General features: G+C 39.8%; 1 protein-coding gene across 1 annotated transcript; it reads right to left on the bottom strand.

Annotated features, from left to right (window-relative positions):
* Positions 1-11,102: 11,102 nt before the first annotated feature.
* LOC119889725 (calretinin-like) lies at positions 11,103-23,667 on the bottom strand. The gene is made up of 11 exons (XM_038700525.1): positions 23,478-23,667; positions 16,763-16,839; positions 16,400-16,489; positions 16,006-16,086; positions 15,323-15,379; positions 14,753-14,830; positions 14,194-14,249; positions 14,060-14,099; positions 13,268-13,321; positions 11,837-11,908; positions 11,103-11,671 (listed from the first exon to the last, which is right to left on the bottom strand). Exons 1-11 carry the CDS (start codon positions 23,569-23,571, stop codon positions 11,555-11,557), a joined length of 816 nt encoding a protein of 271 aa, XP_038556453.1. The 5' UTR covers positions 23,572-23,667; the 3' UTR covers positions 11,103-11,554.
* Between the last annotated feature and the right edge of the window lie 736 nt (positions 23,668-24,403).

Genomic DNA, 24,403 nt, shown 5'->3' with positions numbered 1-24,403 from the left:
AAATAAACAAAAGAAAAGAAAAGAAAAAGATAAAGAAAGAAAATATGAACTACTGAGTTAAAATAATTTCCCTACCTCAATGTCAAATACATTTTTTAGACTCAATTCTTTCTGTCCAAGCTTTCTGATTTCCCTCCTTAATGTTTCTCGTTCCCGAGAGAATTTTTGACAGTGAAGAATTACATGTTCTACTGATTCCTCTATTTGACAGTGTTCACATAATCCTGAAGGGTGCTTGTTTATTAAGTGCAGTGTTTTATTAAGTCTAGTATGCCCTACCCTCAGCCTTGTCAAGATATTCTCCTCTTTATTGATTCTTCTAGCTGTCTTTCCTGTGCCCACATCCTGCTGTGGTATATAGAGATGTCGCCCTGTATTTCCTGTATCCCAGCTGTTCTGCCACTCCTGTGGCACTCCAATGGTGTTTCTTTTGATTATTCCTTTGGCTTCAGATTCACTGAGTGGTACGCACAAGATCTCCTCATGTTTCAGAGCCTGTTTTGCTAATGCATCCACACCTTCATTTCCCTTAATCCCTCTGTGAGCTGGGATCCACATAAATGTTATCAGCATGTTCATATTTTTAATTCTGTACAACGTTTCATAGATCTCATTAACCATGTCTTGCCTGCTGTGAGATGTAAATGACTGCAGTGACATTAATGCAGAGCATGAGTCTGTACAAAGAATAACTTTTTTAATCTGTAATTCTTCTATCCGCTGTAATGCTGTTACAATTGCTAACATCTCGACTGTATATATGGATAAATGATCTGATGTCCTTCTTTTAACAGAAACATGTAAGGCAGGAATACTGAAAGAAAAACCTGTTCTGCCTGTATTAGGATCCTTGGATCCATCTGTATATACCTGTACAAATGTTTGATATAGTGTTTGTAACCTATCTTCAACCAATACTGCAATATTTCCACAACCTTTTTGACCCTGCATTTGTCCCAGAAAATGTAAGTCAACTGACACTGAAGGAAACATCCAGGGTGGTGTTACGGATAATGGTACTGTAGGGATATATCTTCCTTGACTCAATGTCATGTCTCCAGCTATTTCCTCACATTTCCATGCAAAACACCCTCGTTTGGCCCTTTGACTATCCCAACATGAGAGAAGTATCTTTGTTGTAGGATGTCGATCCTCAGACTGCCCTTGCAGATTTACCCAGTAGTGCATCATTAACTGTTTACATCTAATATGCAGCGGCATTTCCCCCACCTCAACCTGAAGTGCAGACACAGGAGTTGTTTTTTACAGCCCCACAACAGAGTCTCAAGGCTTGAGCTTGCACCACCTCTAACTTCTTTAATGAAGTTTTTGCTGCTGATCCATAAGCGATACACCCATAGTCTAATACTGATCTAATCAGCGCTATATACACATTTTTAATAGCAGCCCTACTTGCTCCCCACTCTGACCCTGTTAAGCATCTCATCACATTCAGTATCTTTTTACACTTGGTGTTTATCTTACTGATATGTTCATTCCATGTTAACTTATCATCAAACCACGTACCCAAAAATCTAAAGATTTTTACTTGCTCTATCTTTTGCCCATACATCTTTAACTGAGCATTGATCCCTCTCTTTTTAGTGAAGACTACTGTCTTAGTTTTCCCAATTGCAAACTTGAATCCCCATGCAAATGACCATTGTTTCACCACATTAACTGCCTCTTGTATTTTACCCTTAATATGGTTAATGTTCTTTCCCCTTTTCCACAAGGCTCCATCGTCAGCAAACAGTGTCCAATATCACCCTGAACTGAAAAAACGTCATTAATCATAATGGAAAAGAGTATAGAGCTAATGACACTGCCCTGAGGAGTACCATTCTCTACCATATATCTTCCTGATACAGCTGTCCCAATTCTGACTTGTATACTTCTCTCAAATAAGAATTCTTTAATCCAATTATATGTCCTACCTGTTATTCCGATCATTTTTAATTTTATCATTAATCCCTCCTTCCAAACCATATCATATGCCGTCTCTACATCAAAGAACACTGCCATTACAGATTCTTTATTGACTTGGGCTTTCATTATCTCTGTTTCTAAACACATAATGCTTCTTCTTCTTTGAGTTTTTATGGCAGCTAGCATCCATGGAGTTGCGTTACTGCCACCTTTCACTCATATAAAATTCACCTATCTAATCCAGTCGCCCTAAAAAACAAAAAACAAATATGCATTTCCTACTTTCCACACTCCACATTCCAGTAAACTTTTGACTGTGTTATCTACCCGCCCTATTTTTTGTAACTGTGTTATCATTTCTTGTCTCTCCTGAATAACTTTCCTGCATGTTGTAAGAATATGTTCTACGGTTTCAGTGTCCTGACATTGTTCACACATTCCTGTTGGATGTTTTCCTATAATTAAAAGTGTGCTGTTAAGATTACTATGTCCAATTCTCAGCCTGCTTATTATCACTTGTTGTTTCCGCTTTGCTCCCCTACTTCTTGATATGCCTACTCTGTTATGGATTGCATGTAAATGTCTCCCTTTTGTTGCATTTTCCCAGTTCTGTTGCCATTGTTGATTTACACTTCTCCACATTATTCCTTTCCCCTCTGATTTTGATAATTTAATATTGACTACAACATCTCCTTTTTTAACTGCTTCTTTTGTCAACTTGTCTGTTTTCTCATTTCCCTGAATTCCTGATTGTGCAGGGACCCACATGAATACGACATTTTCCCCCTGCCTAGCTATTCTTGAGTTCAGAAATAATACTTCATATAGCAGTCCCAGGGGAGTTCTGGCTATACCTGTCTTCATGCTTATAAGAGCTGAAACAGAGTCACTACATATTAATATTTCCTTATAACTAATTTGTTCAGACAATCAGATGTTCTTTTACTAAGTTCCACTTGATACCTAGGAACAACACCTGCAGACCCTGTTGCATCTGTTTGCGTGTCCTTTGATCCATCTGTGAAAATCTGAATACTTTCCTTATACTTACTGTCCCTATAGCTATAATATACACTAATTAAATCAGTGGTCTTATTTTTGCATTTAATCTTAAGTAATTCCAAATTACTGACAAGTTTCTAATTTCCAGACAGGTCTAATAGGCCACACCACATTTGCGCCAAACTCTTTATCATAGACTCCTGTGTCCTTTCCCATTTGATCATCCTGTCCATCCTGTTTTTTTGAGGTGTCTCCTTCTCCCAGCATGTCTGTAGCACCCTTTTTGCTGGATGCTTGCCATCCCCATGCCCTCTTAGATTGACCCAGTTATTAGCCCCTAGCTATTTCCGCCTCAGCCACAGCGGCATTTCACCTGTTTCAACTTGGAGAGCACATAGTGGAGAAGTTCTAACCGCTCCTAAACACCCTCTTAGAACCCGAGCTTGTATTACATTCAGGTCTGCTATTACAGATCTGGCTGCTGAGCCGTATACAATACTTCCATTGTCTAGCGATGCTATATCAGCTCCACACCCCAATCCTGCAATATCACCTCATGATATTTATAACTTTTTTATACTTCTTAACTACATATCTGATATGTTCCCTCCATGTTAATCTCACATCAGAATACACTCCCAAAAAACAAAAACTCTCAGCTCTCTCTAAATTATTTCCAGACAATTTCAAATACCGTCCTTGACTTTCTTTCTTGTGAAGAACATAACTCCACTGAAAACTTAAATCCCCATTTTGTTCCCCCATTTTCTTAACTATATATTCCACATTTCTCCCTCTTTTCCACAAATCTCCGTCATCTGCAAATAATGATCTCCCCATCTCCTTTGGAATGTTTACAAATACATCATTTATCAGAATGGAAAATAAAGTTGGACTTAATATACTCTCCACTGAGGTGTCCTGTCCTCTACAACATATTGGCTCAATAATTCTGCTCCTATCTTCACCTGAATAGTTCCTTCATTTTAAAAGTCCATGATACAATTAAACATTTTCCCTCCAACACCCATTAAGATCAGTTTAATTAGCAACCCTTCCTTCCATAACATATCATATGTATTATCCACATCAAAAAATACTGTAACCAATGTCTCTTTATTTACTTGATCTTTCATTGTTTCATCTTCTAGTCCAGCACTGGATCTAACAGCACAACTACGATGCTACGCTCTGAGTTTGTGCTGACGTCAGAGCAATCAGGGTCTGTCAGGGTCTTCTCAAATTAATTTATACAGTCTATGGTCACGGTCTGTAAAGCAGAGCTGAGATTATAATCTGACTGTTGATCCTACTGGTGTGGCGTGTGGAGAGGGCAGCAGAGGGTGCCGAGGAAAGCTACACGCTCATGAATACGCGCCAATACAATGTTTTTATTTTACATTGTATAGATCCGAGGTTTTTAAAAGTGTGAGGCAGGCCTCCAAAACAGTTTCAGGTGAGACTGTGGGATTTGGTTTAAAAGAGGGTTCAGAGAACGAGAGAGAATTATCTTTTTTGACTATTTTGAACTTTAGTGGGGCATCTTGTGGGATAATTCAGTTGGAGTCTCACCCTGTTGTGTGGTCCCGCACTAGATGCAGAACTTTACTGCACTAAATAGCACTTTGCATAGAATGGCACTTCTATGCAAAGTGTTTGTTTACTGCATAAACAGCACCTTACATAAACCTATTTAGAAAATTGTGGTGTCTTTTATATTAAATTGTTTTGTATTGTGTATTTCATTTATTATTTAATTGTGTTGTTATTTTTGTGACGACCTGCTGGGGACTACAGATGGAAAATAGCCTTTGAGGTAATTCTAGCATATTTCCATTGCTGAAAAGCAAATATGTTTTTTAAAATGTCCCTTTTAATAAATAAATAAAATAAAGATACATTAGTTTTGGTGCTTTTTTCCCACTTTATCCCACTTATCGCCTTAGGACAGACTTTATTATTTAGTTTATGTTTTTGGTGTGAAAGCCTGCTGACATAGTGAAGCCTGTGTGTTTCTAGCTGCTGAGTTCACCTGGCTAGTCAGTGGTGGGAAACTACTTATTTACTTTACTTACTAAATAAAAGTAGCATTACTCTCTTAAAAGTACAAGTTGTGCATTCAAAAGTTTACTTAAGTAAAAGTACAAAAGTATTTGCATCAAAAGTATCACTTTAATGTTGCAGCTGGTGTAGGTGGGACTAATTTCCATCCATCCATCGTCAACCACTTATCCTGCGTACAGGGTCGCAGGGGCGCTAATTTTAATTACTTTATATATGGCAGTGTAGCTTAATTAATATGTCATCATGTTTTATTTGTTGATAATATTTTGTATTATTAGTCTGAATCAGTAAAGTAACTAGTAACTAAATATATCAAATAAATGAAGTGGAATAAAAAGTACATTATTTCCCTGTGAAATGTAGTGGATTGGAAGTATAAAGTAGCATAAAATGGTATTACTCAACTGAAGTACAAGTACCTCAGAATGTTACTTTATTACAGTCAACAGTAAACAGGAGTGTTTTGTTTTAGAATGTTATGTAATGCGCGAGTAAGATGTGTTTTAGGGTTTAATGTCCCTTTAAAAAGTGATGTTGATGGTTGACTACTTTATTTGTATATCTACAGTACAAGACTAATACTTCACTGTGGCTGTCTAGAATAAACCCTTTATCTGGCAGATAGGGCCTTGCTTTCAGCTAAACAATTATGATAGTAAGTGACCACCAGAGAAAACATCTCAAACAAACCAAAAGACAATCTTTTTATATGTAAATGTCAGATGAAACTAACAACCCTCCATCCTGAACATCCTGCACAGGGAAACTGTTCTGAACAAGTGTGACGGAGGTCTCTTTACTGGACTATCTGCTTTAAAGCCAGTGCACCTGTTCCTGAATGTTTGCTGTGCAAGTGCACATAATGCAGATGACAAACACAACTTTTATAGTACCTTTTATGGGATACTTGATTAGAGAAATGATACCCGTCACTGGCAGCAGCATTCTGCAGTTGATCCTTGATTTGTCCACTTGAGGGCAATGTCACACAATAGACATCAACGCTTGAGCTGCAGCTGCTTCTCTAGTTGCTCCATGCATGTTAATCTTTTCTGTGGTCTTCTCCCAGTTCAGTGATGGAGACTTTTCTAATTGATGTGATGATTATATCTAGATGACATCCCACCTGCATGTTGTTCAGATTGAAATATCTGAGCATCTGTGCTATGCAAAGCGTTACAAGACACGGAAAATGAGATGTTAATTTGTAGTAACCCACTGCAGAAAAAGTGTTTTGTTTTTCAATAAGACAATTAAGAACTATCACACTGATTTACTTTTCCTGTTTGCCCCAGCAATGGCACCTCAGGCCTCCCACCAGATGGAGACCTTCTCTACATTTGACTCAGCTCACTAGAACTCACTATTCCTTGTGACACATTGCTAACAATTTTTACATCATTAGTTAACAGATGAGGAATGATTGCAAGCTTTAAAAAACACTCTGCAATCATCATAGTCTCTGAAATTGTTGACAACACTTATCTTTAACTGGTGTCAAATAATCTTCTTCTTCTCTCCCTCTAATCACTCAGCCTTGTGTGTAAGTGTGCCTTTCCCAGATGTTAAGGGGCCACTGCAAGAAGTGAAGGTGCCAGGCATGTTTTCACTTTCGGAGTCATTCACGTTTACTCTCAGTCTGTGTAGAAGGAACAGTGACCTGGAAGAACATTACACAACAGTGCCTGGAAGTCTATGAAACATTTTCCTGTAGCTGGACAAACAACTCACTGGCACCCCAACAGAGTGACAGAGCAGAACATGTGCTTGGCTTGCATGTAGGACTGCCAGTGTATGGAGGAGATATGGATTTTTCCAGCAAACCCCTCATGTCAGAGAGGACTCCCATTCACACATGCACACATGCAAACATTGTAGCTGTACTGTGAATGTCCAAGAACCCCAGAAAAAGAGCTGAAAGAACCATTCAAATGAAAGAACGGCAGAAAAAGAATAATGGAAACACTGATAAGAGAGAAGTGTTACTGAATGTAATGCTTAGTGATGTTTGACAACTTAGCTTAGGGTTGAACAGCCTTCTTTAACACCCACCCACTCTTTAATGTGCACACTTATTTTTGCTGTTACTTATTTTAAAAAAATCAGTAACCCTTTATTTGACCTTTTCTTTAATGGAGATTTTCTATTTTTTTAAACACACAGTACAACATAAGCTAAAGTCACTTCTCCACCCACTCCCTGTGAGGTTATGGGTTAGTAAGCCGTGTGACAACAGACTGCTAAAATGATGTGAAGCAGTAGTAGTGACCCATTAGATTCAATTTCATGTATCACTTATAGTAACAATACTTGGCACAGTGTGGGCTCCATGTCCTGTTCATGTTGACTCATACATTTTCAACTGAAGGATTTCATTTACATATTATTTGTTTTTATTTAGTTTTCAGGTTTTGCGTTTTAATGTTTTTTAATGAGAAAGGAGAAAAAATATTCCCTAATGTCATAACTAGTACAATGCATTTTGATTGTTTTCTGTAATTTCATTTGTGTCTGCCATATGCTTAATGTCAAGTTGCAATGCATTCAGCTCTCTCTGTCAAAAGACAAAATAAAGCAATGACATATAATTACACAAAGAATAAACACATCAAAATGTCACAATAAAACACAATACATATTAAAATGTAATCACTAATCAGAAAAATCCTCCTCACTGCAATCATATTTGTGATACGGGGGATTCCTGAGGAGGTCGTCAGTTTTTTTGGTTTAGCCTTGCTGCTTTCCAGTGTTTGATGTATGTGTGCTTGTTTTTAATGACTGAGAAAACATCCAACCAAGGGGGTAGTGCATTTCCAGGAATTATCAGTTCACAATAATGGAACAGATAAATTGGGGTTAGTAAGTTCAAGCTAAGTGAGCGCCCTCATAAATTAAGAGTACAGTCATGGAGTGAATACAATTGTTTCTCGGGCTGAAACCACAGATACTGGACAGTCTGTCAATCTGAGAATTAATAGTGTGACTTTGACGGCCCTGCACCCCCTCACAGGTGTTTTCATTTATTGCTGATTAGAGCTCTTCCCTGGGATGGCCTTTTTACAGGAGACATTTTGACACATACTAGAAAGCAAAGCACAGGTGTTACTGATAACATTAACAATGGTTCCGTTTTATTCAGGTGTCCCAGTTAGACAACAGTGAGCCAGCATGAACAGTACCAGGACCCTGAAACTGAAGCAGCTAAATGAAATTCAGCCACCATTCATTTAGGCTACACCTGGCTTTTCCAACTGTGACACATCAAAATGTGACAACACCAACCAGACTCGTTCCCATTTTAACTTTGTTTTGTAACCAAACACTTAATTACTTTTGACTATTTCAAAAGCCATGGGGACCTTATGTAACCCCCAGCATATTTCCAAAGCTCAATCTAAGAGGTCAACCAGAGTAAGTGAAAACACCTGTGAGGCTGTGCAGGTGTTGTGGACGGAGGACCCAAAAGCAATGCTCCGGTGAAAGAGGTTTTATTGAGGGGAAAAGGGGAGGTGAGGGAGAGGTGGATGCCGGGGAAACATGGCACGGGGGCGTGCCGGGGAACACTGGGGGGCCCCCCCCCCAAGTAGCAGACAGGTCTAAGGAGGCTGGGACGAGGCAACGGGAGCCGAGGGAGAGAGGAGGCACGGGAGGACTGACTTGGGGGTTGGTGGAAGAGTGTAGTGGCAGGCTGACTGTGAGGCCCGAGAGGACACCGTGGAAGAGGTCCGAGGGGAGAGGGCAGGGTGGCGAGCCCAGCTGACACAACAGAGGTGAGTGAACCTGGAGGGAAAACAAAGATGACGCAGGAGCTTGAGAGATAAAGTGGTACCGGGTTAGGAGCAACGTCGATCAAGCAGAGATTGTGTGGAGAACCGGGGTTGATATACAGGCAGAGATGAGGCTGATTGCTGGCAGGTGTGGCAAGCAGAGGAGGAGGCTGACGAGGTGCAGGTGCGGATCATCAGCTGAGCTCAGGAGCAGAGACAGAGGGAGAGCACACGCAGGGGGAGAGGAGGAGACACAGACAGGCAGGCCAAAACAAAGGAAATACAGAATCACAAGAAAAAAAGGAGAAAAAACAGGACACTCACCGTCAGCTGGGCTGCCACCACAACAGCTGGGCCTTTATTAGAATCAGAAATCTTTATTGTCATTGCACCAGTAGCACAATGAGATATGCTGTACAATTCCTAAAACAAAAGAAACACTGTATGTACATGTGCACTCATTCATTCACACTCTGTCATTTAACAACATTGTTTGAGTTTTAATATGTAAACGTGCTCTAGCATGGGTTTGAATAGCCTCAGCGTCACCAAGCTATATCAAAACTGTTTTACCTAGAGGTTCACAAATAATTCATTATTATTGATTGTGAATTGTACTGCGATGTTATTGTGCTGAGTACTAGATCCCACATTTCTGTGGTAAAGAAAAGACAAAAACACTGTCCCCAGTGGCTGTCATAAGCCATGCACAATTAGACTAAGATCCAAAAATATCACTAAAATGTGCACAGATTTTCTAGGGCAACAGAAATCTCCAAAACAACATTCATATCTTTACAAAACACTGCCCTGACTAAAAACAACACTATGAACATTGATGATATGTAAAATGTTGGACTAAATTACTTGGATCAAAAAAACACACAGTCTGATGTGCTGAATAGGAGATAAGGACTACGACGATGATGGAATAAAAGAGAATAATTAGCATTATGGCATCTTTTGCCATCATGCGCAAAAGAAATACCTGTTATCTCTGAATGGTTTCACTGCCGAAGGAACTACTGTGATATGTTTTACAGTAAGCTCATATGTTTTACAAATATAAATCTAACAACTGAAGGTACACAGTGCAGTATATCTTGGATTGGGAACACCACGGCAATCTGCACAGTGTCGTTCATATTCACATCGTACATTAAACTGTGTCTACTATCTCTGCTGACACAGTTTGTGTGTGTGTGTGTGTGTAGCTGTACGGAGGGTAAATAACAGAGGGAATCTCATCTGTCTTTGGCTCACTTGTCTCATTCCTCTCGCTGAGTTGGGATTGATGTGTGAAGGAATCAGAGCGGATGTAACTCTCTTTTTCCTTGTTGTCAGCAGTTAACGGCTTGAACTGTACCGCAGTTTTTCTGTGTGCCCTTCTGTATTTCTGTGGATGTGTGTGTGTATTTGTACTCCCACGTGTGTGTACAACATTAAACATTCGCTGAAGGACGTGAACGCTTTTGTTTTTGTGCATGAGTGAGTGAGTGCGTAGCTGCAGTGTGTTCTTTAAAGATAGTGAGTTTAATTAAAGATGAAACAGCTGATTATTAATTGATGGAAGGTAGACCGTTCCATAGACTGAAATACGGGGGGTTGTCGACGTTTTTTCCTACTGAAAGAAAATTACTAAATGGTTGACTAAAAATGAGTGATGGGTTTTTGAGAAAACCAGGACAGCATCTTTTAAAGAGAACTGCACTTTGTAGTTTAAGTCACTGATGAATGTTAATTATTCGTTATATAATAAAGATGTATTTCAGATATTATAGCGGTAAATATAATCAGCACAATAGGCCTATTGGATAATAATAATGTGTTGTTTGGTGTGGATGCTCACATTTGGACAAGAATGAGCAATATTTCAATTATTTAAAAGTGCAAATTTTTTGTTGTCATGTTGTATTTTCTTGATTTGAATACATAGAGAGTGAAGCAATCATGCTGTTATATGTGTCCCTGATCTCTCAGCTTGTTCCACTCTGCTCATGTCTCAAGGAGCCACAGAGGTTTCGAGGAGACTCCTATGAAAAATGGAGCAGCACAAGCTTTTTCGACATCACACTTATGTTACCAGGAGATTAGAAAGTGAAGGTGGAGTACTCTGGAGAAAACACTCTTGCTCTGGGCATCTCTATGGTAATCTTCACTGGAACCACGCAACTGTCAGAGAGGGGGGAAATAATTTTCTTTTACGCTGCGCTGAGAGAAAAGACTAAACAAACCTCTCACAGCAGAGGCAGTGGCACAATTGAAACAATCCCCCTGATAGGTGAGGTGCAACAGAACATCATTTAGATGAAGTTAGGACTTTTTAATGCATGTGAATAACTGGGACAAGCGTTGTCATAGTATATTTATTAATTCTCTCAGTAATATTTTTAATAGAACAGTACAAGCCTTGTCAAATAAAACAGGGTTAAAATCTAACAGAAATAAATATAATAAATGAAGATTCTAAACAACACAAGTATTAATTTTAGGTTAAAAAGACAAATGCATATTAAAAATGGGAAGTCAAATAAATAAATACACAAAATATTGCTGTAGTCATTGCTATTTAACTATAGAACTGCATGTAAAGTTAAAAAAAGAAATGACCTCAGTGGGGTTCAAAGCTAAAACAGCAGGGCCAGCGGTACACTTTGTGCTCTCAGGAGAACATTTGTTTTCACTTTAAGTGGTGTAGCGAGGTTAAGGGTCACACATGCACCAGGTTACATCAGGGGGTAGGAAGGAGCAGGCGGTGGGGGAGGCCAGCAGGGTCCCAGGCAGGGAGGTCACAGCGTGGAGTCCTCGCAGAGGACGATCTCCAGCTCAGTGCGGTACAGTTTCCCTCCGTCAGACAGAGCCATGATGCTCTTCTTGTACCCCACCAGTCCTGTTGAGTCCACGTCCTGCCAGAAACGACACAGTCACACACGGTCAGTGGGCACAAGGTGGTCTACAGATGGTGCAGTACACTACAGAGGCATCTCTGGCAGCTATTCCATCTCAGCTCTATATTTGGCAAGTAGAAAAGTAATCTGAACTGATCAATCAATAGGCTAACTATTCATTACCATTTTGTTCTTGTCACAGAGGTCCTTCAGCAAAGCATCCAGCTCCTGCTCATCAATATACCCACTACCATCCTGGTGAAAGAGAACAACAGGAGAGGTCTGAGTTATACAGAAGAAGTATTTATGTAAAAACAAGACCAGAGTGTACAGCCATGCAAGCAGTGAACATGCAGCATGTTTACCAGGTATAATGATTCCGACATTTACCAGTTTAGCGTGTTAGCATGCTAACATTTGCTAGTTACAAAAAACATAGAGCACAGCTGAGGCTGATGGAAATCTCACTAGCAGGTTTTGCACGTCATAAAGTACTGGATAAATGCAAATGTTGACCCGATGATGGCGCTAGAAAGAAAAATCAGAGGATCACAAAAGTTACTAAAATTTATCATGAGGGAGGCATGAATGTGTGGCCATCTTTAGGCTAGTTGTTGAGGCATTTCACTAAAAAAACAGAAATGTCAAACTCATGGTGGTGCCAGAGGAAAAGGCAAGTGATCACCAAAGTTAGTAGGATTTATCTTCTGCGCACCATGAATGTCTGTAACGTTACAAAATTTCATAACAATCTGTCAAATAGTTGTTGGATAAAGTGTGGCCGACTGACCAACTGACATCGTGTGTTTGATCAAACAGACATAACGTGCAAATAAACATCACTTTATATCCGTGGTAACAGCAAAGGTGTGTCTTTGTGATACTTTAAAGTTTATTTTAACGGAATAATCACAGTTGTGGCCATTAAGTGTTAAGTTATCAGCGTAATCAGGCATGATTATAGGCAATAATAGAAGCCTGTTGTTGCCAAGGGAATATGTGTTTGGTTGGCCTATGTCTAATATCCTTGTTTATATTTGGAAAACACAATGTAGCCAATAATTAACATGACTTACTGCTGAGTTATATATAAATTAAAGACATGATCTCTTTTACAATTATCCTTATGACTCTACATCATTTAACTTGCTGTGTACCAACTAATCCAGTCTTTTTACCTGTTAAAATACCTTTAAATGGCCAATAAAACTCCTGTAGTGAGTATTGCAGCCTCTGTTGACTGAAAAGTTATTACTGCAAGTTATTCTGAAATGACTTGATTATATTCATGAGGGTTATATGTGACAGATTATAACTCACTTCTCTTAAAATCGCACACATAAAATACAATATTCTACTTGCCAGAAAGTGATTGCAGCCTCTACTGGCTGAAAGGTAGTTTCCGCCTCAAAATGACTTGATTTCATTCAGAAGAGATTATATTTCACAGATTATAAAACTGAAATCGTTCCCGTATATAATACCATTATATTTTTTAATGACATACTGACCACCAAACCAAAAGTCCCTGGTTTTCATTTAAAAAATCTGGTCACCTTAAAACGGATATAGTATATATGTAAGCAAACACACAGACAAACATGCTCTGTTTACCTTATCATAGAAGGTGAAGAGGGAGTCAAACTCTTTAACTTTAAGCCTGATGCCCTGTGAGTAAGAAGGAGAGAGAGAGAGAGAGAGGTGAAATTTGTTAGAAACAGCAGGATATTTCTAGAGAGCGGTAAAAGCCCCACCAGACCCAGAACTGATATTAATCCATGCAGATTATGATAACTGGGACTAGAGTTGAGTTAATCCTGATCCGACTAATCCTCTGTCAGAAAGGAATTGTTGATCTGCTCTAGCCAGCTAGAATGTACGTATGGGAACATACGTGACAAAATACATATACAGTATATGTAGATCCGTATTGTCACTGTGTCACAAATGTTGAACTTTGACGCATCCAAATGGTAAACATAGTGGCTAAGTATTCCCTAAATTCTGTCTTATAGCCAAGAATATACATGAATCTGTGCAATAATATTTTAAGATGCAAATGAAAGAACTAGATTAAAAAAACACAGGAATTAATTATTAAACTTCAATTAACAATTTAATTGAACATAAAAGCTGTTCATAAACAGAAAACAGGAGGCTATCATGTTGACAGAAATATTATACAGTAATATTTAATTCCTGTAGGACTTAACCTAAGTAAATGCACATTTTCGTCAATGGCCCATATGTCCTTTCAGTACTTTAATGGCAAGTAATCTTCCTGTAGTGAATCCAATAATGTGGAATTGTACTACTTCTCTACAGTGTTACAGGACTTCAGTCTTAAGTAGCTATACAGTAGTTGATGTGATTTTATGCCTAAAATCAATTTGAGTGTAATCTTACCTCAAACTTCAGCAGGAAATTTTCCTGGACCGGCAAGAGCCTACAGTGGAGGTTTCACCTTGTTAGCACTCTTTAAGAGATGTTTAGACATGTACATACAGAAAACAGACAAACAGTACTGGAGACACACTCACCTCGCCATCTCAGAGAGGCCCAGCTTACCATCACCGTTCAGATCAAACATCCTCAGCTGCACAGAGAGAAGATCAGCAGAGAAATTATCAGAGAAGGCACAGCAAACTGAAGGTCTTCATGTGCAGCCCCACACACACATTTTACATGTGAAACACATACATTCAAGAAAACTTAAATGGCAGCAGAGTGTGTTCAGACCACAGATGACTGATGGCCAGAAAAGTGATGTATCAGCACTACAGGTGAGCTGGAGGGTGAACGCAGACATTGATGTTGCTGAGTACATTAAAATTTAAGCCTTTAGGGATTATTATTTCAGCTACATTAGGTAGAAATGTAGCAGCCAAGTGCTACATTTTGGACATATGGGCATGAAGGGACTGAGTGTAGATGTGATGTACTCCTGCTTATGTCAAACAAAAACAGACAGAAATGTTCTGTTTTCGTGTTAATTAATTCATGTTACTGACAACTTTTTTAACTGATGCTTCTGTGGTTCAGCTTATGTGATGTGAAATGCTGGATGGAAAAACATATTCTACACGCAATGATACTCACAATTGTCTCTGTGTACTCATTGAGCTTCTTTTCATTGTAGTTTCTGTTGGCCTTCTTCAGCAGGTCTGACAGGAAACCCTGAAGAGACAGTTAGCCACTCCCACAGTCAGTGACTAGAGGTCACAGTGCATTTATGATCAGTGGTTAGCAGTTATGGTGAAAATGAATAGGGTCTATGCACAGAGCTCAGGATGTGAACGTGTTTGTTTTCAGATATGCTACAGTGGGCTAATTGTTTTTCACATGACAGTGAGAATATTCAATGGAGAGCATAACTCATGTGTGCAGGCTCACAGTAGCTCCCTCAGTAGAGAGCACCAATTATACCACTAGCCTTACACAGAAGCTAATCACCATCTCAACCAAGGTCTAGTTTGTTTACAGTATTTACAGTTATACACATTACTGACTATAATTATCATGTGTGAGGGTATTTTTTTAATTATTTCATAGGTCGGATGCAGAACAGAGAGTGTGCATGTTTTTGTAGCTGTGTCTTTAGCATGTACTGTAAATAATTCGACACTGCATGAATTAGCTTTTGTCCAGTTTTGGCACATTGCGTTTTACCTTCAGCTCATTCGACTCAATGTATCCGCTCCGGTCAGAGTCATACCTCCGCCAGGCCTGTAGGAGAAGAGAGAAGTTGTTACAGTAGCTCTCAGTGAACATGTGTGTTACTTCTTTATGACGCTCAATCTTATGACTGGCAGACCTTCTCTATATATTATCTAATTAAAAAGAAAAAGACTACAATAAAGACGAAAAAAGGAACTAATCGCTCACACATGACACATCTCACAGGAGCAAGTTGGGGTTCAGTATTCTGTCCAAACAACACTTCGACATGCTGATTGGGGGATCGAACCACTGACCATCTAATTAGTGGACTCAGCTGCCCCAAAGATGTGACACTTAAATCTGACATCGTGTAAATATAGAATTTGTTGAAGCCCTTATCAAAGATGGATACCTAAACCCCTCCAGCACTCACTGCCTTTCCCCTGCAGAAACTGTTCTCCATTCATAATGTATGGCTGTCTGAGAATAGCTTTAACACACAAGAGCAGCCTGAACATCACAACACCGCTGGAAACCCTCCCCAGCCCAAGCCAGAGCAAACCAAGTGTGTGTATGTGAGGCTTATTTTCACTCACAGAGGACAAGATATTTGATGCCTCACTGTTTTCTCTCTAATTGAATCAGGTTTGATGAGTGTGAGACTTAAGGTACACAGATATACACAAACTTACAGCCATAAACTCGGCGCTGGATCCCACAAATTCTCTGAAACAGAGCAGGAAGTTTTCCTCTGTGGGCAGAAGCTGAGCCAACTACAGAGTGGAAGATAAAGAGACACAATGATTATTATTCCAGAGACCTATATTTTATCTTAATGCTTCAATGTTTATATTTACAAATACAAGAAACATTTAAAATGTAGGCTTTATTTAAGCAGTAGCTATGTTTTTTGAGATGATATTTGTAGCATTTTCTGTTTTATTGGACAGATTGACAGTAAAGATACTGACAGGTAACATAAGGGGAGAAAAGGGGGGGATGACATGCAACAACAACAGGAGTTGAACCAGGGATGTTGTGGATATAGGCTACTGTCCAGTAGTGTGTCTTTTGATTAGTTCTCACCTCTGACATCTCAATTTTCCCATCAGAGTTCTTATCAAAGTTGTCCATAAATTCCTTCATCTTCTCTTTGAATATAGCATGTGAAGGATCCTGCAAACACATCAAATCACAGATCAGAGAGACATATATTTAGGACAAAAATCTTGATGTCATTTCTAGGAGAGAGGGTTGCCTTAGCAATTGTGATTTATATATCGTCATTTTATTTTGTGAAATGATGGACTGAAGAAACAGGAATTACTTTATTAATATGCATTCATTTTGATGGTAGAGAATTAACTCATATTTCAATGTGTCAGCTACACGAGTCACATGAAACTATGTTAAGTATTCAGAAATGTGCTTCAGTAAGCACACGCTCACCACGCCTGCTCCTCGTCTCGCGGTCTCCAGTTCTTTGAAGAAGTTCTCCAGCTCCTTCCCTTCGATGTAACCGTTTCCTGCGGAGCACCAGAGGAACTAAATTAGTTTGGCACAAATGGTGTTATGAAGCTTTTAAGTCGCCCCAAAGCTTTGTTGACCGTTCAAAAATTTAATGAAAGACTTAGATGTGGATGAAAGATTAAAGTTCACCGGGGGTCTTTTTGGAGCAGTCATCAAACCTCAAGCTTGAGTCCAGTCTCAAGTGCTCTGTGACTGGATCCAAGTGGGAAGTTTATAGAATTGCTTGGACTTGGATGGTATAAATGCTTCAAGCTGTAATTAAATCAGTTTCTTTGAGAGTATTTGGTTGGTTTAATTCAGTGCACAAGTCAAAAGACATTCTGGGTCATCAATATTCATGAAGGCCGGAGCTCCGCAACACTGGGAAATAAGATTAACACGTCATATCATCTCTACAGAACTGAAACTTTTAATTGAAAACTCTGATGAACTGAATACACGCCACACAAAAACAAGCTCATGTCCACAGATTATTCTCTATTCACACTGATATCTCTTGTGCCAAATTGGCTTTTAGCAGTGGCAGGGATTGTGGAGATTCAGTGATGTGCTGTAGCAGAAAAAAAAACAAACGACGAGTCCAGTGCAGCTGGAGTGTAAGCAGTATAATGAGTGTATTCTAGCCTAAGAGGGTGAAAGTGGGCAGTCAGACTGATGCTTATTGGGGCATTCTGTCCTTGTTTCTGGATTTGTACTTCTTATGACAGCCACATGACCGGGGATGATTCAATATGATAATTTTTCTCCCTGCAAGTCACAGGGTAACATAGGACATTTAGCGTTCTCTTTTTAATCATAAGAAAAAATCCCATCTGTCTACAGTACGATCAGTGGGGTTGGGGGTTTGTGTCTTTTATCGTACAATATACATCAATGAAATTGTTACAGATGTACAGAATAAAACGCAGACATTCACCCTGCCCCCCTTGCCATCTCTTAATCTCTTAGCCTCTCGTGTCCTTTCCTTTGTGATCCCACCTCCCAACCTCCCAACCCCCCCATAGGTGTTCCATGTCGCCATCTGTGTTTCAGTTGAGCTGCTGTTTTAGATATAAACAAGTAACTGCAGGAACACAAAGCTTTGGGTGCAGAAAACAAAGTAGGCCAACACAAAGCTGCATCTACTCAATACAACCTAACATTCATTCTTCAGTTCAGTTTCACATTCAAACTTGAACTGCTAATAATTTCTAATCATCAGCTCCTATACAAACTGAGTAATAGCTAGACTAACCCTTGTTGGTCATATGATCAAATTCTGTACCAAACTGTGCCTGGGAAAAAATGTGAGATATTGTATCAGCAGTTACAATTATCATATCTGCATCTGCAGTAACACTAATTGACATTTACAGAGAAAACATCTGACAAAAAATGTACTTTCAATAATTATTATAAAGTCAAATGTAGTCAAAAAAGACTACTTTTGACAAAATTTGAGATTGCTTATTTTGGTGGTTTAAAAAAGTTAAATAAAGGTGAGTACAGTTATCCTTTACTATGTTACTTTCTGTAACACACAAACTCCAAAAGCTGCCACAGTAGAGCACAGTCTGGATATAAACAATAGCACTTTTTAATATCTTTACACTCTGTTATTCATACTTACATCAATTCAGATTTGACAAAGAAGAAAATGAATATGTTTAAGCAATGGAAATGTTGTCTTTTATTTAAATCCTAATAAAGATGCTAACATGCTGAGGTTTCACAGGTACAGGATCACAGTCACCATCTTAGTTTAGCTTGTTACCATGCTAACATTTGGTAATTAGCATTAAATTTAGCACAGAGTAAAGCTAAGGCTGATGGGAAGGACATTAGTTTTACAGGTATTTGGTCATATACCAAAGTATTGATAAGTGATACAGTTTTAACTTGATGATGGCGCCATGTGAAAAGCTAAAAGCATCACCAAATTGTAAATTTCTTGGCAATCCATCCAACAGTCATTGTGATATTTCACATAAATTAAGTGTAACAAAAAGGAAGGGGAGTGTCTCGTTGTGCGTAACCGTGCCAGCAGTGGTCTTGTTGTCCTTCAAGGGTATATGAGAAACGGCCATGTCCTACAGTGCAGATACAGTAGCTACTGGGCACATGACTGGACAAAAAACAAATCTTGCTCTGATTGACTCAAAGTAAAGTTGTTGTACTGTACTTGCACTGTTACAGCATCGTCTCCTGAAATTGTGAAAAATTATATATGAAATTGGTATCTAACCTTTTCACCTGAAAAAAGAATTTTGAATTCTGATATAATCTTACATAACTGAAACAGGAGATTAAAAACAGTATAAAGTGTCTTAAGTGAGAAATCAAGGGACAAATAATTAATGATGAAGTATATTTTTTATATTTTATTTATATGTTTAAGTCCTGTGACTTGTGATAAAGCCCCCATGTCCTCAGTTCATTGGGGCTCACTGCCAGAGTTTAGCTCCAATACAAATCTGCCACATGGAGCGCACCGCTGCACACTGAGCAGATGCAGCCCTCTACTTCCCAAAACATTTTCAAGCACAGCTCAACTGCTGATTGTTCAATGGCACTTCAAAACAACCCTGTTGCAAAACTCATAATGACTGAAACCAAATGTAAAGAAAAACATTCGAAGACTTCACACTGCTGCTAAAAATTATTCCTTCGGATTATCTCTGGTTTCTGTTTGTCCCAGTTTTCCCTACAGCTAATAGGAGCATCGGTTCAGTCAGTCGCTGCTGTGCTGCAGCTGCGGTCAAGAAAACAAGTTATATCTTAGCCAACAACAATCCATCACCCATTACCAAAAATAGACAATTTACAGTGAGCCGACACAATATTCAGTGTTTCCTTTGAGTGCAGGGCTGGACTGGTAATCTGACATATCTAGAATTTGCCTGGTGGGCCGACGCACCTTCAAGCTGATATAATTTAAATTATTTATTTATTTAAAAAAACTACTACCAACTACTACTAGTAGTACTGGCCAACTAGCAGCCCATAAGGCAGTGAAAGGCAGCGGCCCATTGGTTCATTTTCTACACTGACACAGGTCTGGCCCAATCACATCACTTAGACCCCATTTCCAATAAAGCTGTGCAGAGCGAAAATCTGTTAATGGATCAAGTCGTCAAAAAAAAAAAAAATTTAAGACGGATGCCAAAATAACCTAATATGTTTGCTAGCTTCAGTATCCGACATTGTGTAGCCACAGTCCCTTGAAGGAGGAAAGGACACTATGGTCACTGCCAGGCAGAGGAAGAGGAATGTGACAGTGAAGCAGAGGGACACAGTGACCATGACAGGGTAGAGGGACAGAGTGAGCACGAGGAGAGTGAAGGTGAAGTGGTAAGCATGGAGTAGCTTAACAGGGACTTGTAAGGAGGGAGCAGGGAGGTAGGGTGTGTGCCATGCCATAATGACGATGAAGATGATTACTTCAGTTAAGGTTCATGAAAATAATATAATCGTACCACTATCATAAAGTGAGATCGTCACTTTCTGCTGGCATTGTTTTTGTAGCTTGCATAGTTCCCTAATGCAATTGCAACTTCGGCCAATCATTCTAATGGCTGACTAGGTGATGTTATTTTGTCAGCCCACGCTGCTTCCCAGCAGTCCCAGTATGTTTTTGTTGAAACTGTACAGCTTTCTCAGGGAATTCCAACAATTCTGGACCTAAATTTGAAATCATAATGTCACTTCTAGCAGAGTTTTCTTTTCTTCTACTTGGGGATAAGTTATGTACTCCATGGCCACCTCTGATAACCAGGGAGTCAGTAACCTGCGAATGAGTATGCCCCTCCCTCTACTAAAAAGGTTAAGAACATCAGCTCCTCTTTGACCTGTGTCACTACCCCACCCCCTCCCCTAACTCCCCCCTTTGTTGGCCTTACCTGCTCTACCCCTCTCTCCTCTGAAGATGTTTGCAGACTAGTTATGTCTAACCATGCCACCACCTGCCCTCTTGACCCGATCCCCTCCTCCCTTCTCCAAGCAATCTCAAGCGACATCCTGCCATTCCTTACCACCCTCATCAACTTCTCAATTCACCACTTATTCCACCCGCCTTCAAGACGCTAAAGTCAAGCCGCTCCTTAAGAAACCTACCCATGACACAGCCGACATCCGGAACCAGTATCTCTTTCAGTCCTTTCTAAAACCCTGGAACACCATCTCTAACCAACTGTCATCATATCTCTCACAAAACAACCTCTTTGACCCTCATCAGTCAGGCTTCAAGACTGCACACTCTACTGAGACGATAGTCTGCTGCCAGAGCCTCGTCCCTCTCATCTCTCCTCATTCTCCTTGACCTATCTGCTGATTTCGACAGCGTGGACCACCAGATCCTCCTCTCCACTCTTGCTGAACTCGGCATCGCAGACTCTGCGCTATGCTGGTTTACATCCTACCAGACGAATCGCACTTATCAGGTCACAAGGAATGTCTCTTTGTCCAAACCTGCTCTCCTGACACCAGTGTCCTCCAAGGTTCAGTACTAGGACCACTCCTGTTCTCCCCATATACTAGATTTCTAGGCTCTCTAATCACATTGCCGGCTTGTCCTAACGCTGTTACGTGGGTGAGACTTAACTTTTCCTCTCTTTCCCCTCCTCTTGGCGCATCACCTAAAGCTTAACCTTGACAAGACTGAACTTGTCGTCATGCTGGGGAAAGACTGCCCTCACATGGACTTACTGGTCAGTGTTGAGGACAGTGTCTCCTTCACCAACCGTGAGGAACCTTTGCGTAGTACCAGACAACCAACCTGATTCTGACCAATCCGGCAGAACTGCTCTTTACAACATCCGCAGAATCCAGCCCTTCCTTACAAGGGAATCAGGGAAAGTTTAACATTTCTTCATAGTTGGGGGTCCCACAGTTCATGATTCTACCCATTCCGCACACTCATCACAACTAGTGTGATCTGAACTTCTCCTGTGGAGCTGCTTGAAGACGATGGTTTTTTAAAAAGTCACTGCAGTTGATCGATTAGACACTGATCCATTGGCCATTAACACTAATTATCCAAAATTAACCAAATTAGTTTTCTGATCTGGCGCCCCTGTTGGCAGGACGACATGAAAATAAATTGTGAGTTTATCGGACAGGGGATTCCAAAGGGTTTAACAAAAGAGGTCAGAGAGTTTTTACTGACTGGTATCAGAAAATAATCGTTCTGTTTGCAACATGAAAATCACTAACGTTGGAATGGCTCACAGTGAGACAGAGATGCTTGTTTCCATTCAGTAACAAAAAAGGCGTAGTGTGATGACATTGTGAAGTATAGCGGGAGTTGTGGTCGACTTTGTTGAATAACCACCATTGCCAATGAATATCTGTCTGATGTGACTCAGGCAGAAATCATGCCCACGGACGAGGTAAAGTAGCATATTAAAGATTTATTTACGTTATGTTAAGTCACGTTCTGTGACTTCCTTCCTCACTCTCTGATACCAAGTTTCCTCAGAAGTTATAGCAACTAGAGGGTTTAAAAGAAAGGGCCATTGACATACGAATGTAAACATTTGGAATAGTGTAAGTACACAACTCAACAACATATATAACATAGTCTAGTTGTTCTTAAATATTCGAATGGGAAATGTTACATATATGTTACTTTAAGCAATTAAGCAATTAACAAAATAGTTATATCAACTAAATGATTAATCAGCTCTACAGCATTAAATAGCTTGCATCAGCAATAATAATCAATTCTAATATAACAATCATCATTTTACCTGCATAATGAGTATTTTTACTTTGATATTTTAATTACATTTTATATGAATGTCTATTTACTTGTACTTGAGTAAAATGTGAAATGTGATGTTTCACTTGTAACATGTTATGGTATTATTGTGGTATTGCTAGTTTTAAAGGATCTAAATTGCACCACTGTCACACACACACACACACACACACACACACACACACACACACACACACACACACACTGTAAGCTCCCAGATTCAGAAGCTCCTCCCATTAAAGTTCAGTAGAAAATGCTCCTTTACTCTGGCACCCTCCTCTGTGCATCCTTTTATCCCTCCCTCCCTCCCCCCATCTCTCCTACACTCTCTCTCATCCTTCTTCTCTTTCAGCTCCCCCCTCTCTCCCTTATCTTTTTTTCACTCTCTCCTCTTCCTCTTTTCCAACCTTCTCTCTATAACTTATTTTATTTCAATTATCATAGTTTTAAAAAACACTTTAGATCCGCTCACAAATTTTTATCACAGTAAATAGCAATAGTAAACCTCAGTAATTTATATTAGCCTACAGGATGTAGATAAGAGCATTAAACACTCGATACTGACGGGTTTACTACAGACACACGGGGAAAAAAGACACTTATGAAAAATATTGCCTTCACAGGTCGTATTCGATTAAAATTAGCTGAAGCGCAAATATAATTTTCTTACAGTAGCTGGTGATAATACTGTAATATTTTAATGATTTTGAAACAAGCACTTCACTTGACTTTTTTTTTAAACTCTCACAGGAAAACGAAACTGTTGTAATATAGTAAATAAAAACATGAATTTCTAATATCACACACTTCTTAGTATGATTTTTTTTAGCTTCTTAAGTAATTGATCACTCATTATTTCCACACTTATCAGCCTGGATGACAGATGAGCGCACTGACCGTCTGCGTCAAAATGTTTCCAGATGTCGATGAACTGCGAGGCGGTGATCTCAGCCAGTTGCAGGTGGGGCGGCTGCTGTGCTTGAGTTGCCATCTCTGCGGTTTTTCCTCCTGTTAGTCGAGTGTGATATGTAGAGGTAAACTTTTCCCGGTGTAGAGCTCCTTGGTACTGTGGGTAGCTCCACCTCAGTTGGGGCTTTTAAGCCCCCCGCGGAGCGCGCACTTCTCCTGCCCGCCACATGGGGGCGCCTTCGGGGCGAACAGAGGCATGCAGGAGACCAATTACAGAAGGAGGAGGAGGAGGAGGAAGGCTCTCCTGGGTTTTGCTTATGACTTACCATTAACTGCTGTCCAGGCTGCTTGTTTGATAGCAGACTCATTATACATCATCCAGTCCTGCTGTTCCCTGGAGGAGAGAATTACATCAAACAATTGATCCTTCAGCAGGACCCTACTGGCTCCACTGCATTTTGTAGGATCTTATATGATCTATGTCACCCCCCATCTCTTTCCATACTAAAGCTGTATGGATTGTGAATAATCAAATAAAGCATGAATAAATTAAATATCCCACCTCAGGAGGAAGAACTCAAGACAATAAATATGTGCAGTAATGTGCATCTCATGCTCCGTAAGGGCCACATTGTCTTCGAAATCACTCCTCCCTTACTGTGTGCTTAGTTTTTGATTATAGCCTACCTATTACACAAGACCCTCCCTCCATTCACAGCTTTTACTTTCATTCCCTCCCTCACTTAACCTTTTACACCCTCCATCATTCCTCCTGGCCTGCGGAGGTCGGAGGAGTGCTCAGTCTCCTTGGCCAATCGAACCCATACTTGGTGTGAATCCAAGCAGCAGCATGGCTACTAAATCACCAGCACGCCTTTGTTCATTCTGCAGGATAAGCCCATACACTCCTCCTA

The sequence above is a fragment of the Micropterus salmoides genome, unplaced genomic scaffold (assembly GCF_014851395.1).
Source record: "Micropterus salmoides isolate LMB-PRFRI ecotype aquatic unplaced genomic scaffold, ASM1485139v1 Ms_hic_scaffold_6, whole genome shotgun sequence".
Lineage (NCBI taxonomy): Eukaryota > Metazoa > Chordata > Actinopteri > Centrarchiformes > Centrarchidae > Micropterus > Micropterus salmoides.
The sequence above is the reverse complement of the archived record's forward strand: the minus strand, read 5'-3'. Positions and strand labels throughout refer to the sequence as shown.